The 21,279-nt window shown below is 38.7% G+C and overlaps 1 protein-coding gene across 1 annotated transcript in view; it reads left to right on the forward strand.

Annotated features, from left to right (window-relative positions):
• SNTG2 (syntrophin gamma 2) overlaps window positions 1-21,279 on the forward strand; it is a 310,557-nt gene that overhangs the window by 217,464 nt on the left and 71,814 nt on the right. Inside the window, exons 9-10 of the mRNA XM_068409305.1 lie at window positions 108-235; window positions 12,920-13,049. Coding sequence (XP_068265406.1) covers window positions 108-235; window positions 12,920-13,049 — 258 coding nt within the window. The remainder of the gene's footprint in view (window positions 1-107; window positions 236-12,919; window positions 13,050-21,279) is intronic.

Raw genomic sequence — 21,279 nt, forward strand, 5'->3', positions numbered from 1 at the left:
ATGATTATTCACTTCTGAGACAAGCACAGCCAGAGCTGCATATTCATGTTTTTTTCACTATATTGTCTGATAAACTGCACTTACTGATTCTCATTTATTCTGTACAGGCTCCATCATCACCTTCTTCACCCATAGCTAATGAACCAAAATACGAGAAGCGCTGGCTAGACACCTTATCAGTTCCTCTGTCAATGGCTCGAATCTCGAGGTACAAAGCTGGAACAGATAAATTAAGGTTTGTAATCTAAAAGGGGAAGCACTGGGTTAGCTAGCTGTACCTAATATTTTGCTGTGGAGTGTTGGCTATATAAGAATTCTTTAAGTGGAGATATGAAAGACTTCTTATTAAAAACTATGCAGTCCATCTTCTCTTGAGATTAATGGCATGCATGGCAATTACCAAAGATAAAATAAAAAAGAACAGTAAATATAGGTTCTACAAATATGTTTCTGTAATCCGTTGTATCTTGGGAATTCTGTTAGCATAAGCAGCTAGTACAGCGGTTAAACTTGATATTGCTTGAATTAATTTTTAAGGTACTACATTTCATTCCATATCTTAATAGAAGACTTCTATATTCCCAAATTCTAATATTGTCAATTAACTGTCCTTTTTCTTTACAAATGATAACATAGTGAACAATCATCATGACTATGCTGCATATCATTGTCATATAGAAACTCGTATTAACAAGAGATTTTGGCAAAGTACATGGTACAAAATATTGTATATTTGATCACAGAATCTTTTTGCACCTCAAAGACGTAAGTAATGGTTCATGAAGTAGCTGTGGAATAGGACGTCAGAGGTGATTGTCCTGGACTTCAGGAAAGGCGAAAGCAAAAGTGGAGCTTAATAAAGCTTCAATAAATAATGTGCTTGAGAAGGGTTTAACACATCGCAGCATGCATCAGCTTTTTTCTGCAAACCATTCCGTGTGGTAGGACTGCTTCAAATCTACCAGTAGTTGTGGTCCAGGTAATCCACAGTTCTCCATACATATGAGAACAGAAGTTCATTCATTGCTGTTATTTTCCATTTTCTTTGTGGGTTGCCTAGTATTTATTTACTTCTAATTCTTGTTAATGAGAGAATTGGAATCTCTATTGAAGCATCAACTATACAGGTCACCTGCTACCAAGAGGTAACAGAAATTTGTGTGTATACCTTTCTTGATCTATGCCAAATTTGTTACCCATTTCCTGAAAATGACCTGAAAAACATTATTTTTCTAGTAGGACAGTTATGCTGCTTTTAATTTAGAGTAATTAGTCTCCTAAATTGGTTGGCAACTCCTCTCCCAGATTTTGTGTTAAACATCACAGGTGTTGTAAATTGCCAGAAAAGTTTTAGGCTCTTCCACAGTCCTTATCTGAACTCTTACTTCCATTTTATTTAGTCTGTCATCACTTCCTCCACCACTTTCTTCCTTCCTACTTCAATTGACTAGTCTATGTGGTCCAGCCCTTCCCAATATATCACAGGCCTCCAGCCATTCAAGGCTTAGAAGTTCTCTTGTGAATTAAATGAATAAATCTCTGTGTGTACATTTAGACATGTAGTCATCATCAACTTATCATCAATGTTCTTAAATTTGAAGCATAAGTGGAAGAAGATAGAACATTTAAACCTCTGAGTCCTGTTCTGTGCACTCTGTGCATTAGATGGAGCAATCCCAAGTGATTCCAGTTCCCAAAACAGTAGCATGTGCATTTTGAGAATTCGTTGAAGTGAAACACCTTCTGATATTGTACTGAGTCAGGTGCTGTATTTTGGTTTGTGACTAAAACAATGTTAATAACACACCGGTGTTTTGGTTGTTGCTGAGCAGTGCTTTCACAACATCAAGGCTTTCTCTTTTTCCTGCTCTGCTCCCACTCAACGAGTAGGCTGGGGGTGGGCAAGAAGTTGGCAAGTACACGACCTGGGCAACTGACCCGAATTGACCAAAGTTATATTCCGTGCCATGTAACGTCATGCTCAACAATAAAAACTGAGAAGAGGGGGTTTGGGAGGAGCTAGCCATTGCTTGGAGACTGGCTGGGCATCATGCTGCTTGTGGGAGATGGTGAGTGGTTGCCTTTGCATCACTTGTTCTGTGATGGGTTGTCTTGTTGATTTTTTTCCCTCTTCCCTTTGCTTATTAAACTGTCATTATTTCAACCCACCAGTTTTCTTTCTCATCCTATTCCCTCTGCTGTCCCACTGGAGAGGGTTGAGGGAGCGAGTGGCAGTGTGGACGCTTATCTGCTGGCCCAGGATCAACACAACACAGATATATTTTTCTTGTAAGGATTGAAGAGCTTTCAGTTTCAGTCTTGGAGAGACATATTCTCTTGCGATGCATCTGGCATCCATATATATTAAGTATACACAGCACTCCTTTATTACTGTGGTTTTTTTCCTTTTTGTTGTAAACACTCTAAAGGAAGATGAAAATGTTCTGTAAAGCCTATCACCATCCCACGATACTTTAGTTATGCTAAGTCCTCCTTGCTTGTTTTGGTAAACCAACAAGAATATCTGTATGAGCAATAAAGGAACACCACCTTGAGATTAACTGCAGATGAGGTGTTTCCCATGTTCTTACTAAAGGTGTTTATTTTTGCCTGAGGGATACCAGACTGCTGTTGTCCTGTTCTGTTCTGCTCTGAAATACATTCACATATTCTTGTTGTTATCCCACTTGTATCCTTTCTTTTACATTTCCCCATGTTCGTGTAAGCATAAATTCCAACATTTGTCTTCAGTAACTGCTCTCTAAAACCAAGTGTCTGCTTTGCATGAGATAAAATCTACAAGCAATTAGAAGTATAAATGGTGACATCAGTCTAGATAACAATCCTCCTTTCAACTATATCTACACATCTCCGCTCCCTTTCACATTTCAGCCATCAGTCTAAAGTCATTTGAATGAGTCCATGACAGTTCCCCTGACAGTATCATGGATCCTGCTGACTAATTTGCTGATTTTGCCATTCTCTGAATATTTACTTGGAGCCTATCTACATACAGGCATGTAGTAGGCAGCATGCCTGCTTTTTCAGTATTAAATGAGTCCATGAGTCTATCTGTCATCCTTGTATCTTTTTGTCTCCCTCATGTTCTTAGTCATAACTTTGTTTTGTTGCAATGCTTTATTACATCTTATCCTCTAAGTTATCTCAGTTGGTCTTGCGAAGGTGCATTGGCACCAGAACAGCCAGATTACTTTTTAAGTCTGTGTTGTTGAAGTACTGGAGCTATCTTCTGTAGTGTCACATACAAAGCTGTGTGCCTTCTCTTCAGCTAGATGGGCTGTATGAAAGACCTTTGCCCCTACTCCCTACCTGAATTAAATTCAGAGAGGTCTGTATTGTTCTTTTCATCAAAATTATCTATATCCCTTTGGCTTTTGATGTGCCCATGTAACTATGCAAAATGTTACGGCTTGGGAAAGGATATTGAAGCCTGTATGATTATTTTGCTGTCTATCCACTCACACATAATGCAGACTTTGCTTTCTTCAATCCTTCTTTTCCTGATTGATAGAAAAACACCTTTTTCACCTGTGAAATTCTTGCAGTTGGCTACAGTAGACTTAGCATATTTTTGTTACTAAAATCAATCACAGACTGGTTGTTTTAATATATAGTATTGTATATTCTATGGATAGTATCTTAAGTCCAACTACTCTTGCTGTTCTGATGTGGTAAGCTGCTGTCAGCCAGTCTGACCTCATTCACTTCTCCATCATATACAAGATTGTCTCATATTTCCAGCATTCTTTTTCTGGTGATGTAAATAAGCTCTGACTTTCATATAAACTTAGGAACAACAAAAAAATTGTCTGTCATAAGGTCAAATGGAGTCTGATGGTACTGAAGGACATCTTTTTGTTGCCTTTATTTTGAAAAACATAGAGCATGACAACGTACGGCATGTCAGCATCTTGCTCGGTATTTTTGATCATTTTTCAATTAGAAACATTATACAGCTAGAGTTATTGGTTAGACTGTAGTATACATTTAACGTGGTTTAGATCAAATCTGGTCTAATCTAATCAGATAAGGCTATATTACTTTGTGGTTAAACTATACAGTTCAAATTCCTCAGTACTTATTTGAGTTTTCCAGTAACTTTCTCAAGAAAAGGCGTACTTTTAGCTCTTGCGTCATGAGATGGCCAGGAACACCTGTATCTGTTTTATTATTATTCTTTTTCATTACAAGAGAAAAGAGTTACCTTTGACTTTTCATTTCACTTGACTTTTCGTTTTATTTTTCCCAGGAAGTCTTAAGACTAGTGACTTAATGACACGAGTATATTTTTCATATATTTTAGATTTTGTCAGCACCATAGATATTAACAGACACAAGAGAGAATGGGATAGATTTTTTTTCTTCCTTATACATGAAGAGGAATGGCTGAAAATACTGCAGAGTGGGAATGTGAAGTGTGTTTGTCCGTATCACAAAACAAATGTAAAAAAATCCCCCAGAATTTTTATAAGAAAGATAAGAAATGTAGTAGATAACCCTTCCTCTTCTCAATGCAGAATCTTTCCAGTTATATCTTCAGAAGGTATGAACATGGAAGAAAAACATTGTATTAACTACCAAAATCACCTTTAATTAGTATATTTCATATTATTGATATGATTGGAGTCTATCTGAATACTTCTATGCAGCATGCTGATGAGTTTTTTATTAGTTATTAATTCAATTTTTTATTCACTTGCCTTTATAATATAGCGCCACTACTTCTATCATTCTACACATCTCACCATCCATCAATGTCATTTTTCTCTGTAAGAGGTAAGGTAATTTATATAGTGAGAGCTCTGTTCCTGTGAATACTCTTAATTGCTAACTGGTAATGGAAGCATTTTTTGACTGTTAAGTTCAGGATAGAGTTGGACACTAAATGTGATGTAAGTTTAACAGAGAAGTAATGAGATCAGTAAGTCTTTCTTATGCAAAGGAATTTGTAGTTCATGGCATAATTTGGGGTGTTTTGACTTTTAAGATAGAAAAGAGAGGTAGTCTATTAGAAAATGGAGAACATAGTTCATTCATTTATAATCTTTCATTTTTCTTACGGAATGTCTAAATCCTTATTTGGCAAAATGTGTAGGTAAGTATTTTCCATCCTTACAGCAGATACTGAAAGTATTATATAATTTTTTTTTCTGTGTTGACTGGAGCTTTAAGTGAAGGTACAATAGCTATAACCTCTTAAACATTATGTGTTTAGAGATTGGGAAAAAAAATTGTTTATTTAGAAGATGGAAATTAAATTGAAGATATGAGTGAACTGAAGGTAATTCAGGCCGAGTAGCTATGAGCCTATGTAGCTATGATCCCAATTACCAAACAACTTAACTAGATTTAGGTGTTATTTTCTATTTTTTGGTATTCCAGCCATTGCGATTACTAGAGTATTGTGTGATTTTTTTTAATGTGTGGGGGGTTTTTTTATTTTGTTTTTTTTTTTTTTTAAAAAATGGCTCCCTCGTTTCTTAACAGAATCTTTCTGAAGGATTCTATTTTCCATTTTAACATTTCAGTGAGTTAACAAAATGCCTTTAATTAGATAAATAAATTGGAAAGTAAGAAATTGAATAAACCATTTTGAGAAAGGTATAGGAATTAAACACAATCTCTCTGAGTTACAAAAACTGAACGAGTATTTGCTCACAGCTTTCAGTAACAATTATGTTTAACGTGAGGGTAAGAAGGAGTGTGTACTGAAAGATGTCACAATCAAACTGATTTGGAGCATTAGGATGTGAGACAGTGGCAGAGAGATTAACAGCTGGTAAAAGGTAAGATGAAAAAGAAAGTATAGGTTTGGAGGGATATTATTAATAGGGTGCCTTAAGGGCTATTTGGTGATGCAGAGAACAGTACACTAATTAAAATCATTGGTGGCAGAATCAGCATCATCAGTACAGAAGAGGAGCACAATATGTTATGAAAGGATGGAACCATTGGAACTGGGATGCAACACAATAGTACAGAGTGCAGGAGGGTGATATTAAGGATTGTTACTACAACAAAAAAACATATGAAATAGTTTTTCATGGGAGCCTAGTCAAGCCTTTTGGTAGATGGCAGCAGAGGAAAGCAAAGACTGGTTGCAGTAGTTAGGCAGAGAATAGCTCTGGAACACTGCTGTTCTGCAGATGTATAAAGGAGAAATAGATATTTTGGAGTATAGCAGGAGAAACACTTTCCAGAATTAAGCAGCATTAAAACCATTATACAAACACTGCTAAGGCCCCATCTAGAATCTATGTACAATTCTGGTTATTCAAATTAAAACATAAAATTTTCTATTGGAAATTTTCTCTTTTCTCAAAAGGTATTGTACTGTCACTTGCTGTTCCTATTTTTAGCCGTAGAATTTTAGGATTTGGCAACAAGGATTTTCTTTGGCACTTAAGGAATTCCAACTTTTTTTTTTCCATTCTGCATAGAGTTGGGAAGTGACATTCATTTCCAATGGCTTTTAGACCTGATAGTCTTGTAATAAAATTTATATATTTCACTGTGGGCAATGTTTTGTGATTTCTACCATGCGTATCGATTTTGTGACTATAGTTACAAAGTACTAAAACTAGCTCGGCATCTGCCTGCATGGGAGTCCATTCTGTAACCTTTGTTCTGAATTTGCTGGTCTTTGGAGCACTCCAGAAGGCACTTTATTATGTCTTTAGGAATATGAGGCACAGGTCAATTTATTGGTTTTTACTACATTGTTCAGGTGATATGTAAAAAGAATAAGCCATGAAGTAAGTGAATTTTTTAGAAAAACTGTGCTGTGTACAGATTTTAAGGACTGCCTGAAGACTGCTATGCGTGTTTTTCTTTAAAAGCATCATTAAAATAAATGTTTCCAGTATGGTTGTCACAATTCTGCTCAAACAGCAAGACATTCTAGAAATCTATTGCAAGTGATCAGGTAAATGCAGGCTACAGAATAAGATGTGTTCAACAGAATGTAAACAGAAAGATACCTGAGACGCAGCCAGGCATTCTGCAGATCTCTCCACAATAAGAGACTGACTTACCCTTGGCTAGAATAAGCTGCTAAATCAGAGAAAAAACAAGGTATAGACAGGAAAAAGAAGCTAGGAGCTATACCACACAGTTAGAATAGAAGATCAGCACTGAGTGTTGATTATTAGAGACTTGGACTGCATTAGCACCTGTTCCTTATGTGAGAAGTGACATAAAATGTTTTGGCCAGAAATTAGACATACTTTTGGATGTAATATACTTGCAGTCTAAAAGTGTATCAAAAATTCGTGACATGAAAACTAAGCAACTTGCTATTTATTTGCGCTCTAGGGCAATACATTCACTTGCTTAAATACATCCCTTTAATTCTATTCAGTTGTGTGAACCAACATAAGGAGGGTGAACTTGTGTATTTTTTGAATCTTCATCCTCACAATATTTAGCTTCTAGTTTTAAAATCTGTGCTACAATTAAGTGCACAGGCAAAAATGAAACACTTTCATTCTTTTCAGGATGTGTGTACACAGGAACCATTTCCGCTTTCCCCCAAAGATGATGTGTTGCTCTGGAAAACTGATGTGACAATTCTTCACTCTTGTTTGATCTAGTAAATAGCATGCCTTAGAAGACAGAATGGTGGATCACACCATGGCATATTGGCAGCAAGCAGAAGAAAAGGCAAAATAAATCCTGTCCCCCACAAAAGATACACAGATTATTACTCTCAGAGAATTGTTCATATTAATATTACCACTGAGTTCAAATAATTCTTACTTTTTGTTTGTTTCTGGAGAAGTTGAGACTTACTTTGTCTTTTCCTCTGCTTGCTGACAACATACTAAATTCTAATCCACCAGCATTAGCTCAGCAAGACACTACCCCCAGATGTCTTCAATAAATGCCTCAGGATAAATAGCCTTGAGTTTCTGCAGCAGACCTGCTTGCTTCCCACTAACTTTGACAGCAAAAAAAGAAAAAAATTCTGGAGCAAGCTGAACATGTTGAAGTCTGTGATGCTCATTACATAGCTTTATCACTGTTACTTTACAAAATAGCCATTTGTTCAATAAATATTTTCAGAGGAGCATTATGGGAAAAAACTGATTTGCATTGTGTTATCAATAATAATAATAATTATATGATCAAGCTCTATTGCTCTTTCTTCTGAAAGCAGAGAGTATTTAGATTTCAAAGAAATCCATCACATTACTAAGTGTAAGTCAAACACATGAACATCTGTTTTGCCTGAACAAACATGTCTGAATTTCATAGACAGTGTGAATTGGATATTTAAATAATGGAGAATTTAACATCTTGAAGAAGTAATCTTTTGCATGTAATTTAAAGATAATGGCACTGATGATCTCTGTCATGACAGAGATTTGTTGTCATGAGCTATAGACTCTCCTCATGTGAAAAGACTTACAGAGTTTGAACCTGAACTTGAACTGGCATTACAGTGGCAGGCAGTCCAATAATTGTTATCCAAATATAGATTTTGTTGGCCATCCCAAGTATGTAAAAAAATTCCTAGAGACACGTATGTATTATGTCGGAGACTGAAGCCATTGACATACCAAATCAGCTCTAAAGACATAATTAAGATAAATCCAGTCTTCCCACAAGGTATACTGTGAAATACAGTTCAGTGATTTATTATTTAAAATTTTAACCTCTCCTGCACACTTCCATTCTGCTAGTGATTAAAATAAATTGTAAATACTTGCATTAAGACTTCTTAAAAATACAACTGAAGGGTTTTTAACTTTGATAATAATTATTTTGCCAGTGCATTCAATAAGATGGTGAAACCAACCTTGTTTTGATTTGCTAATTTATATTTACTAATGTTTTCTTGTAATTCCTGAGTAGAATTAACATGTGACTTATACTCTGAATCTAAAAAGACATCTGCATGTCAATAACTTAAGGCAAAATGTCATTCCACCTAAATTCTGTGGGACCATTCACATGCTTAAAATCTTTGTGGAGTTGGAGTTTAATAGGTGAGATTCATCTCACCTGACTGTAGCCATCTAATAATCTTTCACCTACAAATGTGCTAAATCCCTGGACTCACCTTGGAGTCCATGGAGAGGAATAAGCATCTCCAGAGAATGATCCAGCTCACCTATCTTGTGCACTTGATTATGATAAAATAAAATAGTTCCTGAGTTTAGCATGACTCACTTATAGAATCATCGAATAATTCAGGCTGGAAGGGATCCTGGAAGTCACCCAGTCCAGCTCCCTGCTCAAAGCAAGTCTAATGAGTTCATATTGCTCAGGGCCATCTCTTGCCAATTCTTGAACACTTCCCAGGGTGGAGATTCCACAGCCTTGCTGGGCAACCTGTGCCAGTTTTTGATCACCTTCATGGGGAAAAAAACAAAACAAAAATCTAATGCTGAATTGAAATTTGCCATGTTCCAGCTTGTGTCTGCTGCCTGTCATCCATATAATTAGGCAACAGAACTTTGTATGGTTGAATGGGTGAAATCCATCTCACTTGAATTACCACTAACTGATAATTGTGCTGGAATTATAAAACACATATTAATAAGTATAAATACACTCCATTCTCCAGCCCACCACAGTGACTGTTGCGACTACATATTCTGCACTCAGAGAATACAGTAGTACACTGATACTTCATATAGCTTTCAGTCATTCAAGCTGCTCCTGTTTTCCAGGACTAGGGGACTTGCAGGATCCCTCACACCCTATTTGATTCTGTGCAAATATCCTGTCAGTGAAGTGTTCAGAACTGTAGGTGCATTTGTTTGAATCTTGTTAACTGCCTTTTGTAACTGATCACCATTTTTTAATAAGGTAAAGGCTAACAGGAGTTTTGGTGTCATCTGCACTATTGCCAGCACCATGTTTCGGATGATAAAAGATTGGTTCATTTTTATAATAAAACTTGTTATTTGTTAATCTTAATTGCCTGTGTTGGTTGCGTTAGTTGTTAGCCTAGGAGTCCAGATCCTACAGAGGGATCTGGACAGGTTAGATAGGTAGATGGGCCAAGACCAATGGCATGAGGTTCAACAAGAACAAGTGCCGGGTCTTACACTTCGGCCACAACAACCCCATGCAGCTCTACAGGCTGGGGGAAGAGTGGTTAGAAAGCGGCCCGGTGGAAAGAGACCTGGGGGTGCTGATCGACAGCCGGCTAAACATGAGCCAGCAGTGTATCCAGGTGGCCAAGAAGGCCAATGGCATCCTGGCCTCTATTAGGAATAGTGTAGCCAGCCGGTCTAGGGAAGTGATCGTTCCTCTGTACTCGGTACTGGTGAGGCCGCACCTTGAATACTGTGTCCAGTTCTGGGCCCCGCACTTCAAGAAAGATGTTGAGGTGTTGGAGCGAGTCCAGAGGCGGGCAACCAAGCTGGTGAAGGGTCTGGAGGGTCTGACCTACGAGGAATGGCTGAGGGAGCTGGGGTTGTTTAGCTCGGAGAAGAGGAGGCTCCGAGGTGACCTTATTGCAGTCTACAACTACCTGAAGCGAGGTTGTAGCAGAGTGGGAGTTGGCCTCTTCTCCCGGGCAACTAGCGATAGGACAAGAGGACACAGCCTCAAGCTTTGCCAGGGGAGGTTCAGGTTGGACATTAGGAAGCATTTCTTCACAGAAAGAAAGGGTCATTAGACATTGGAAGGGGCTGCCCAGGGAGGTGGTGGAGTCATCATCTCTGGAAGTGTTTAAGACTGGACATGGCACTTAGTGCCACGGTCTAGTTGACAGGGTGGTGTCAGGGCAATGGTTGGACTCGATGATCCCAGAGGTCTCTTCCAACCTAGTTGATTCTGTGATTCTGTGATTCTGAGTTGCTTCTGTGATCTTTCAACAGCAACTTGTATAACTTTGTGCCGCTTCGATAAGGCATTCACATTGTGTGCCTTTATGCATCTACTGAAGCTGAGTTAGTATCTAGGCACCCTGTGGATTCAGTGGAGAGCACATACTGTTTCTTGGCTCTGTTAAATGCTCTGGATTGTCCTCTCTGCCTGTCTAAGGACTCTAGCATCTTAGCTTTGATATTTGAATTTGATATCGAAGCTAGTAATTGTGAATGGCTTATCTTCATGGCACCAAATTAAGTCTGTTTCCATGCCCCGCTGTGTATCAATGCATAGGGGATGACAGATCTTCACTGTCTCAGTGGGTTGTTGAAGAGATCATACCATAAGTCATTCCATTACAGCACTGTTGGGATCTTTGTCAGAACCTTAGGTAAAAGGAACACTATGCTTGAGAAGTGATTGTTTCACTCAGTTTACTTGAAGACAACAAAAGGATTTGCTTTGATCTTTTCTTTTTTTCTGAAGAGGTGACACAGATTTATTGAAATGAAAGTGACACAGAATTGTGCCATTGCCATCAAGTTTTAGTAGTTACCATGATAATTCAATCATGAAAGGAAAACAAGGCATTCGGCCGATATATATTTAAGTCTTCAGACCAAGAATGTTATTTTTGCAAACAGCAAGTATAACATTTTACAAGTCTTAACAGAAAAGCATATCAGTTAATGTATATATATCTATTACAACACTTTGTCGTGTTAATATTGTGTGTGGTGGGTATTTTATATGACCTTTTTTAGCAAGTATATAGAGTTCAGTATTCATCTTCACCATGAAACTCCCTATGAACGACAAATATTAGGTTAATAACTTTTTCAGTCAGTCATGAATGAGTAACTACCTATTAACCTCTATGTGTCATTTTGAATGCTCATGTTGACATATATCATAAATTAAGCAGTAGAGGACTTCACCTTAGATCAGAGAATCCCAGGAAAACCCAGCAACTTCATAGAGCAGTATTCTTGATTCAGTAGTTTGCTTTCTTCTAGGTTAGTACCAAAAAGAAAGCAATATAGCATATAAGTATAAATATCTAATTTGTAAATGTAGAAGGTAGCAGTGATGCTCTCCATATTATATACAAAACAAACATATGCAAAATCATTCAGATAATTATAATTGTCTTTCACAATAGTATATGACTAAAATCTAATTCTCATTACACTCATGGGCACTTAAATAATCTATGTAACTTTCTGAAGTTTAGTTGCTGAAACTATTGCATGTCACATATTTCAAATTTAGACCAGTGTACTTCCATGCCACTACTTAATGAACTTTTGTTGTTCCTATTGAAAAAATCTCATAGTTAAAAAAGCATATCCCACCAGTATCCACATGTGGGGGATTTCAGAGATACATACACAGTGCCTAACTTACTGCAGATAGTAAGGAAAGCATTGGCATTTGCAGAATAAAGTTGCTATAAACACATAAAATATGCATAAAAAATGAATAAAATGCAATTGCACATTAGCATGTGTCAATGCTGTTTTGAGAAAGGGCCCTACATTAAGAACTTATTTAAAGAAACTTCTAAGTACATTTTTCAAATTCCTGTGTCATGAAAGAGCTTAAAGGAAACGTTGCTTAGAATGGTATCTAGAAAAGTATAGGAATCTAAGAAATTAAAGCTAGGGAAGGCAGTTCTTTGCGACTTAATAACATTCCTAGTAAATGAAACCAAAATGTGGTAAAGAAAATAATAATTTTGGTTTTAAAAAATTTTATGTTTGTTCAAAAAGATCGAATGCATACTTCCTGAATACACTACCTTAAGTTCGGTAATTATGAACCTAATATGTATACTCAAGGGAAGTAAATGATCAGCACATATATATGCTGGTACAGAGAAAGTACTTACTGTATGTGTTGCTCCTGGTACTGCCCATTATTATCCTTTTTGTTGCCTTTCTTTTGATTTGTAAAGTTAAGACTCAAAACTTGTCAAAAGGTGTAAAAATCGCTTGAACACTGAGAAATACTGGGCAGTTTCAGAAAACTGACGTACCTTCCTTTACGGATGTATTTCTTCTTACTGCAGATCTAATGCATTTGAAGTGCTGGCACTCGATGGAGTTAGTACTGGGATACTTCAGTTTTATACAGCCCAGGAGAGTGCTGACTGGCTGAGAGCAATGTCAACTAACATCAGTGATTTGACACTTCAAAATGTATGTTACTTTCTGCATATTTTCTTGTCTATGCTATTGTGAAATTATTTCTAATTTTCCAAGGGTAGAAAATAATTCACATTTAAGACGCAATATATAAAACGCATTTGTATGGGGAGGAAAAGGAGAAAGGAAAGAACAGGGAGAGGTTGTCTGGTCAATCAAAAGTATCAAGAAGTTTTCAAGACTTGCAGTGGTGTTGTAGAGCAGCGAGTAGTAGAAAATCACACTGCATTTATTATTTTAAAGACTTTTTAAGGCAAAATATTTATCCTTTCTGACCATTTCACAGAGCTTTAGGTATGACCAAATATTTAATTTTCACGTTTTTCTGATTAAAAAGTCTTTGAAATTAGTATTTGTTGATTTTGAAGTAGGCATGTGGAAATTCTGTAGCTAGTGAAGTGTGACTTACAGAGGCTTAGTGGGAGACAGTATTTTTAGCTCTCTAAGTTGTCTAGGAGTTGATTTATTTAAGGTCATATTATTCCGTCTTTCACCCTAGAAGTATGAAGGTGCTTATGCTGGTTTAATTTATTCCTGTAAATTCATAAGTAGCGTTTGCTATTGCAAGCAGAAGTATTAAATAATCCCTGGAGAAACAGAAAATTCTTATTTGGACAGCACGTTATTGTTCCAAGAAAGAACAATTGAAAACTGTTGAAGATTCTAGAATGAATCATAGAGATAAACAGGGAACTTAATAATGTACAATACTGAAAATATATTTCAGTCTTTTTGAAATGGTAGAAATCGATGAAAACATAAGAGCATGGCTGTCTCTGGCAGAATTACCTGTGCGGGGTTTTAATCTTTTTTTCTTCAGATGTGTTCAGACTGTAATTTCTTTTATAAATTATGATTTATTAGCATGTCTTTAATTTATACTTTGTACTCTAGGTTTTAGTTCTTCAGATTATATTGGGTAGATTTCAACATAAATCTTTGGCCAAAACAGGTTATAAATTGAATTTATTTTTCTGGTCTTCAAAAGTTACTTGAAATGACATTTGATCACAATGGTTCATTTATCACAATAATTCTTTTTAAATATTCAATTGCTTAAGCAATGTCTTTGACAAAATCGAACATTTTTGCTTATGATGCATTCTTCATAAATATTCTCTATTCCCTATTTAGTGATTTACATCATTTACAGGGTATTACTATTTGATAATTCTAAGAAAGCAATGTAAATTATTCATGAAATTTCATAATTCCTTCTGTGTGAATAGCAAAAAGAAATGTATGGTAATATTTTTAGAGCAATTCCAGTTCATAGTTACTAAGCCAAATTCTTTTGCTTCCTAAAGAAATCCACTGAATAAAAGCAACTCCAAGGATATAGGTAAATAAGACAATAAAAAATGGCTATAACTGCAAGGAGATTTTATTAGTTGTAGGGTTCTAGTCTGTTTTTCCAAATGCACTATGTGCAGTAGCATGTGTCCTGACATAGTATCTTCACTGTGTTGTGACTTGTCTGCAGCAATACTTTATTATATACTGAGTACTTGCATTAGTCTTCTCTGTTATCTATCACAACAGTGAGTTCTGTAAATAAAGTAGTGTTCTGGTGTTAAAGTAAGTGGGTGTTACAGGAAAGGGTCTGAGAAACAACAGCCATGATAAATTCACATTTTGTGTTCTTGATGAGATACAGAGTAAACTCTATACAGATCATATGAGAAGCAAGAAAACCTTTTGCTTGGACTTAACGCTTTACAGATTTTGTCAGGTGTGCGGCCTGTGGTACAACTGGAAAGGTCTGGCCAGAGCATTGTTTTAATTAGTGAACATCAGAACAGGAGATGTAATAGTGAGAATCTCTTTTATTGCAAACCATTTTTTAAGACCAGGACTTTGAGGCTAGAGTGCAACTACAACTACTAAGTGTACAGCAAAAGAAGGCTGGAGAGCACTCCCTGCCTCTGGGCAGCCAGAGGACACAGACTGTTTGACATCCACAGTGCTTAGGGCAAGGCCTTTGTATTAGGCTTCTTGAAAATCCGTTTTGAATGCTTTTTATTACCCTAATACTATCATTTCACAAAATGATTCTTTTCTTATCATACTTCTGAAATTGACGTTAGGGAATGGATCTGTAATTCCTTAGAACTTTTCCTGTTTCTGCAGTTCTCCACTTCTGTAGTGTGTCTTCCCCATTCTCAGGAGTATCTGAAGATAATCACTACTGGTTCAGCAATTATTTCAGATAATCTCTTGTCTACTTGTGGGTTAATTTCTTGAGTCCTTGCTGACTCTAAGTTCAATTGCTTCTCCAAATATTTGATATTCTCCAAATATTTGATATTCATTTCCTATTCTGTCCTATGCCATCATTTCTGTACCTAAATTAATTGCTAGATACGTGGTCACAATGGACCTTCTTGCTGATACTGTTGGCATAAAGAATGTCAGCATTCTTACCTGACCTTTTACTAAGTATTTAAGCAGTACATTCCATTGTTCACTTTTTACTTCCGCACATTTTTGGATTTTGTTTGTGCTGATACTTGTTTCTTGACTTTAGCAACTCTTCCTTAGTCATTCTTACTTCATCTGTACTACTCTTATATACATCCTTTGTCATACATGTTTGCATACCATTTTGAATAATTTCTTTTAGAGTTTTAGTTCTTCAGGAGCTCCTGATACAGATTGTTTTCTCACAGTGCACCCTATCTTTCATGTATCACTTTACCCTAATATCCTTTGTTTTGCTATTTTACCCTAATACAGTCTCGTTCAGCAACTGGCGGCTCTTTTATCAGGTATCCTGCTGATGTCAGAAGACAATCCTAATGTAGGCAGTACAAAAATAGCTCTGCCACAATGTGACACTTCTGCTAATGTCAGACTACTCTTTTGAAGTACTGAAACATGTAACTTCTATGCAAAGGCAAGCTCGCTGGGGATCAAGTGTAAAGGAGGAGTCATCTTTCTATAGTGAAGATGTGAGAAGTCATCACTGCATAAGGATGCTACCTCTGGATGTTAGCATGTCTAGAAAGTGTTACTTGGTAGATGAGAAATAATGATTCTGGTACTAGCCTGGGGAGAGTTAGTTCTTATAAGACAGAGGAGCACGGGGAATATTGAAACATGGAGAAAGATGTAAGGGTATGTTTTCAGCCCTCCTTACTGATATATGCCATCTATGGTTAGCTCAGAAAATCTGGTAACTGTCAGCTTTGCAAGCAGTATGGATTACTTTTTTTTCTAAAGACCTTTGGCCCAAATTCTTCATCACTCTGTTCATATTCTTGTTTTTCACTTACTTTTCTACCAGTGTGAAACTTCCCTATCATCTTCCTTTGTGATTCAATCCCCAACCTTCTCAATGTTCTCAAAGCTCTTCACATTTACCTTTGGCAGAAGAAAATAGAGATGAACCAGCACCTCACATTTGTTTCTTTGTACAGCTCTTTTCTCACAGAAGTCGGTACAGTTGAAGAAACTAGGGGAGGGAGGGAACAGAAACTGGCAGTGAAGCAGCCATGACGAAACAAGAAGCACAGGAAACAAGTTGATCTGCATGTGCTTCTCACTGTTCCTGTTCTTAATTTGTTCAGCTAGGGGTTCTTTGTAGGCTGAAGTGGCAATGCTGTGCTGGAGATGGTTTTTTAGGAGAGAGTTCTTTGGAATAATTTATATTTCTCTCTCTGTTTTGCACTATTCAGATAGCCAGCTATTAAATAGGTTCAGCTGTTCTCATGAATCTTAATTATTTTCTTTGAAACATAACACTGAACATTAATGTAGTCATAATCAGTAGAAACACCTAAAGGTAATGCTACCAGTTAATTTACATTCTAGAGACTTGTTTCTTATATTTATAGATTTCTTAAGGGTTTTTTTTTTCCCCAGTATATTCTAATGGCGTTATTTTAAAAAAAATCTTCACAAATAAAAGAGTAGTTCATAAGCAGGCAAAAGAAGAGTTAAGATGCAGTTGTTCCACTTTAAACATTATTTATGATTTTTATAAATCATTCCAGCAGTTTCATTGCAGGATGGTAGAAACTTAAAATTTGGCTTCAAAACACCGTTATTAATCTGGATCATATTTATGTCTTTGACAGCTTTTTTAATTGTGTATGTCATAGTGTGTAAACCTTTTCTTTTACGCCTTCATGTACACATATATTTAAGTGATGCTCCATATCACAATGGAGTGAAATTTCTATTTGAATGGGGAGAGACTTATGAAATATGAGCTTTGAACTTGCATATAAAAAAAGAAAGAGGACTGAGAAGGTCTTGCTTTCTTTACGCAGCAGAATGTGGGGTACATGCAGATGGAAACAAATCCTTGTGTGTAGGAAGCAGTATACAAATTTGACTGCCTCAATGATTATACAAACAATTCTGTTCCCAGGGTGAAAAAACATTGTAGTATTTCTTTGCTTCTGCTACTTTTTTTTAAAAAACAAACAAACAAACAAAATTTCGATTTGAAAGTATCACAGTTCAAACTGTTGAGGTTGTAAAGGGAAGTCAGCCTCACCTAAATTTAACCAAGCAACAAGCAGTCACATAGGATCGTCTTATAGCCAGGAAAAAAAAAAATAGGTGCCTGTCAAGATAATTCTCTCTCTCTGCTGTCTGGAAAGAGAAAACAGGTATATTAAATGTATAACTCTTTTTCCTTTTTTGGCTTACCAAAGTTAAGTGAGATAAATCCCAGCCTGGGAGGTATTTAGAGTTAGGTATATGGTTCTGAATCATTTCATCCCCATTCTGTTCCTGCCCCATATGTATTCATTTAGAACAGAGTCTAGGAATTACAATTGCTTAATAGTTCCCTTTCCAAGTTGCCTTCAGTCTTTGCAGATCCAGGTTTTTGGTTTTAGTTCCCTTGCTGTCTCCAACTCCCATTACTGTACTGCAGTGCTGAAAGCTCGTGCGCTGCCAGCAAGGTGTAGCGTCTCCCATTTGTATTCCTGTCTCTCTGCGCCAGCCGCGGAGGCATGTAGAGAACATGTGGTGCCAGGTGAAGTGGGGAGTGCATATTTCTCCCTCCTCAGACCTGTGACATAGGGACATAATATGATGCAGAAGGAGATCTTTCCTCTCCGCATTTGCATCAGGGCTGCAGCTGTCCCTGCTTTGAATAGGGAATGAGCTAAGGCTGTGCAGTGAATAGCTGTGGAGTCCAAAGCATTCTTCCCTGTTGCCCTTACTAATGGGAAGCTGAACTGGTTATGATGATGCTCTTCACAATACTCTACCCTCATTCTGCAGAAAAACTGCATGACCAGTCTCACACACATTTTTCCAGGCACATCTGAACACAATAAAAAGTAGGATAACAAAATTCTTCATATCATATGGGGAGCTTAAGTAGTTTGACTGAATCAAAAAGGAGGGTGAAAGGAGACAGGATGCCTTATAGCCCTGTTTATTTGCACTGCTTGATGCTATAGTAATCTTATTATTCAGCATGTTTTTGGCCATCTGCAAGGAAATAATATTTTCTGTGTGTGTAACATGGCTTCTATATAGTTACTTTGTGTATGTATTTGTCTCTGAAGCATTGGAGAAAGGTTGGAGCTGAATATGGGCAGGGTGTGATGGCATTCCTACTGACATTAAAGTATTCAAGGTGCCTTTTCATTATGTCCTGCACAACAGTTCAGGATTAAGCCTATTACTGAATCAGACTTGTGAGGTCTGCTTCCTTCTGCAACACTGGGCATGTCACCAATTTGTTTTATCCAAGTTAACAGTCTGGGGTTCTTGAGTTCCCGCTGGTTTGTTACTGTCGGGGCCCTGAGAACACCAAGAAGCTCTGCCACATCTTCTCCATCCCAAAGTGCTCCAGGCCACCTCTGGCACGGTGCAGCCATGCAGCCTGGGGTCAGGCTGCTGTAGGCAGAGCTGTGTGCAAGAGCTGTGAGGAACCTTCCTGGGGTTCCCCTCTGCTGCTTGGCAACTGCATGTCACAGAATCACAGAATCACAGAATCACAGAACGTTAGGGATTGGAAGGGACCTCGAAAGATCATCTAGTCCAATCCCCCTGCCGGGGCAGGATTGCCTAGACCATATCACACAGGAACGCGTCCAGGCGGGTTTTGAATGTCTCCAGAGAAGGAGACTCCACAACCTCTCTGGGCAGCCTGTTCCAGTGTTCGGTCACCCTCACTGTAAAGAAGTTTTTCCTCATATTTAAGTGGAACTTCCTGTGTTCCAGCTTGCACCCATTGCCCCTTGTCCTGTCAAGGGATGTCACTGAGAAGAGCCTGGCTCCATCCTCTTGACACTTGCCCTTTACATATTTATAAACATTACTGAGGTCACCCCTCAGTCTCCTCTTCTCCAAGCTAAAGAGACCCAGCTCCCTTAGCCTCTCCTCATAAGGGAGATGTTCCACTCCCTTAATCATCTTCGTGGCTCTGCGCTGGACTCTCTCTAGCAGTTCCCTGTCCTTCTTGAACTGAGGGGCCCAGAACTGGACACAATATTCCAGATGCGGCCTCACCAGGGCAGAGTAGAGGGGGAGGAGAACCTCTCTCGACCTGCTGACCACACCCCTTCTAATACACCCCAGGATGCCATTGGCCTTCTTGGCCACAAGGGCACACTGCTGGCTCATGGTCATCCTGCTGTCCACTAGGACCCCCAGGTCCCTTTCCCCTACGCTAGTCTCCAACAGGTCTGTCCCCAACTTGTACTGGTACATGCGGTTGATCTTGCCCAGATGCAGGACTCTACACTTGCCCTTGTTATATTTCATTAAATTTCTCCCCGCCCAACTCTCCAGCCTGTCCAGGTCCCTCTGAATGGCTGCGCAGCCTTCCGGCGCATCAGCCACTCCTCCCAGTTTTGTGTCATCAGCGAACTTGCTGACAGTGCACTCTATTCCCTCATCCAAGTCATTAATGAATATATTGAATAGAACTGGTCCCAGAACCGACCCTTGCGGGACTCCGCTAGACACAGGCCTCCAACTGGACTCTGTCCCATTGACCACCATTCTCTGGCTTCTTTCCTTCAGACAGTTCACAATCCACCTCATTACCCGATCATCCAGACCACACTTCCCCAGTTTAGCTGTGAGGATGCTGTGGGAGACAGTGTCAAACGCTTTACTGAAATCAAGATAGACCACATCCACTGCTTTACCATCATCTATCCACCGGGTAACATCCTCATAAAAGGCTATCAAGTTGGTTGAGCATGACTTCCCGTTGGTGAAGCCATGCTGAGTGCCCCTAATGATCCCCCTATCCTTGATGTGCCTAGAGACAGCACGGAGGACAAGTTGCTCCATTACCGTTCCGGGGATGGAGGTGAGGCTGACCGGGCTATAGTTACCCGGGTCCTCCTTCTTGCCCTTTTTGAAGACTGGAGTGACATTCGCTTTCCTCCAGTCCTCAGGCACCTCTCCCGTTGCCCAGACTTAGCAAAGATGATGGAGAGTGGCCTAGCAATGACTTCCGCCAGCTCCCTCAGCACCTGCGGGTGCATCCCATCAGGGCCCATGGATTTATGGACATCCAGGTTGCTTAATTGGTCCCTGACCCAGCCCTCATCTACCAAGACAGATTCCTCCTCTATCCTGACTTCTGAGGCCTCAGGGGTCCGGGGCTCCTCAGGACAGCCTCCAGCAGTATAGACAGAGGCAAAGAAGGCATTCAGTAACTCCGCCTTCTTTTTATCCTCTGTCTCCAGGACCCCCACCTCATTCATCAGTGGGCCTACATTGCCTCTAGTGTTGGCTTTACCTGCAGTGTATTTGAAGAAGCCCTTTCTGTTGTCCTTGACCTCTCTTGCAAGGTTTAATTCCAAGGAGGCCTTAGCTTTCCTAGTTGCCTCCCTACATCCTCTGACAACAGATGTATATTCCTCCCAAGTGGCCAGCCCCTCCTTCCACGATCTGTACACCCTCTTCTTCCACTTGAGTTTGCCCAGCAGTTCCCTGTTCAACCATGCAGGTCTCCTGGTGCCCTTCCTTGACTTCCTACCTGTTGGGATGCTCTGATCTTGAGCTCGGAAGAAGCAGTCCTTGAATGCTAACCAACTATCTTGGGCCCCCTTACCTTCTAGTACCCTGTCCCATGGGATTTCCCCTAGCAATTGCTTGAAAAGGCCAAAGTTGGCCCTCCTGAAGTTCAGGGTTGTGATTCTGCTAGCTATTCTGTTCCTGCCACATGAGATCCTGAACTCTACCATCTCATGTCAGCTCCGTCCTCATCATCAGTCCTTGTCTGTGCTACAGTGCA

This window comes from Nyctibius grandis, chromosome 1, assembly GCF_013368605.1.
Source record: "Nyctibius grandis isolate bNycGra1 chromosome 1, bNycGra1.pri, whole genome shotgun sequence".
NCBI classification, from domain to species: domain Eukaryota; kingdom Metazoa; phylum Chordata; class Aves; order Nyctibiiformes; family Nyctibiidae; genus Nyctibius; species Nyctibius grandis.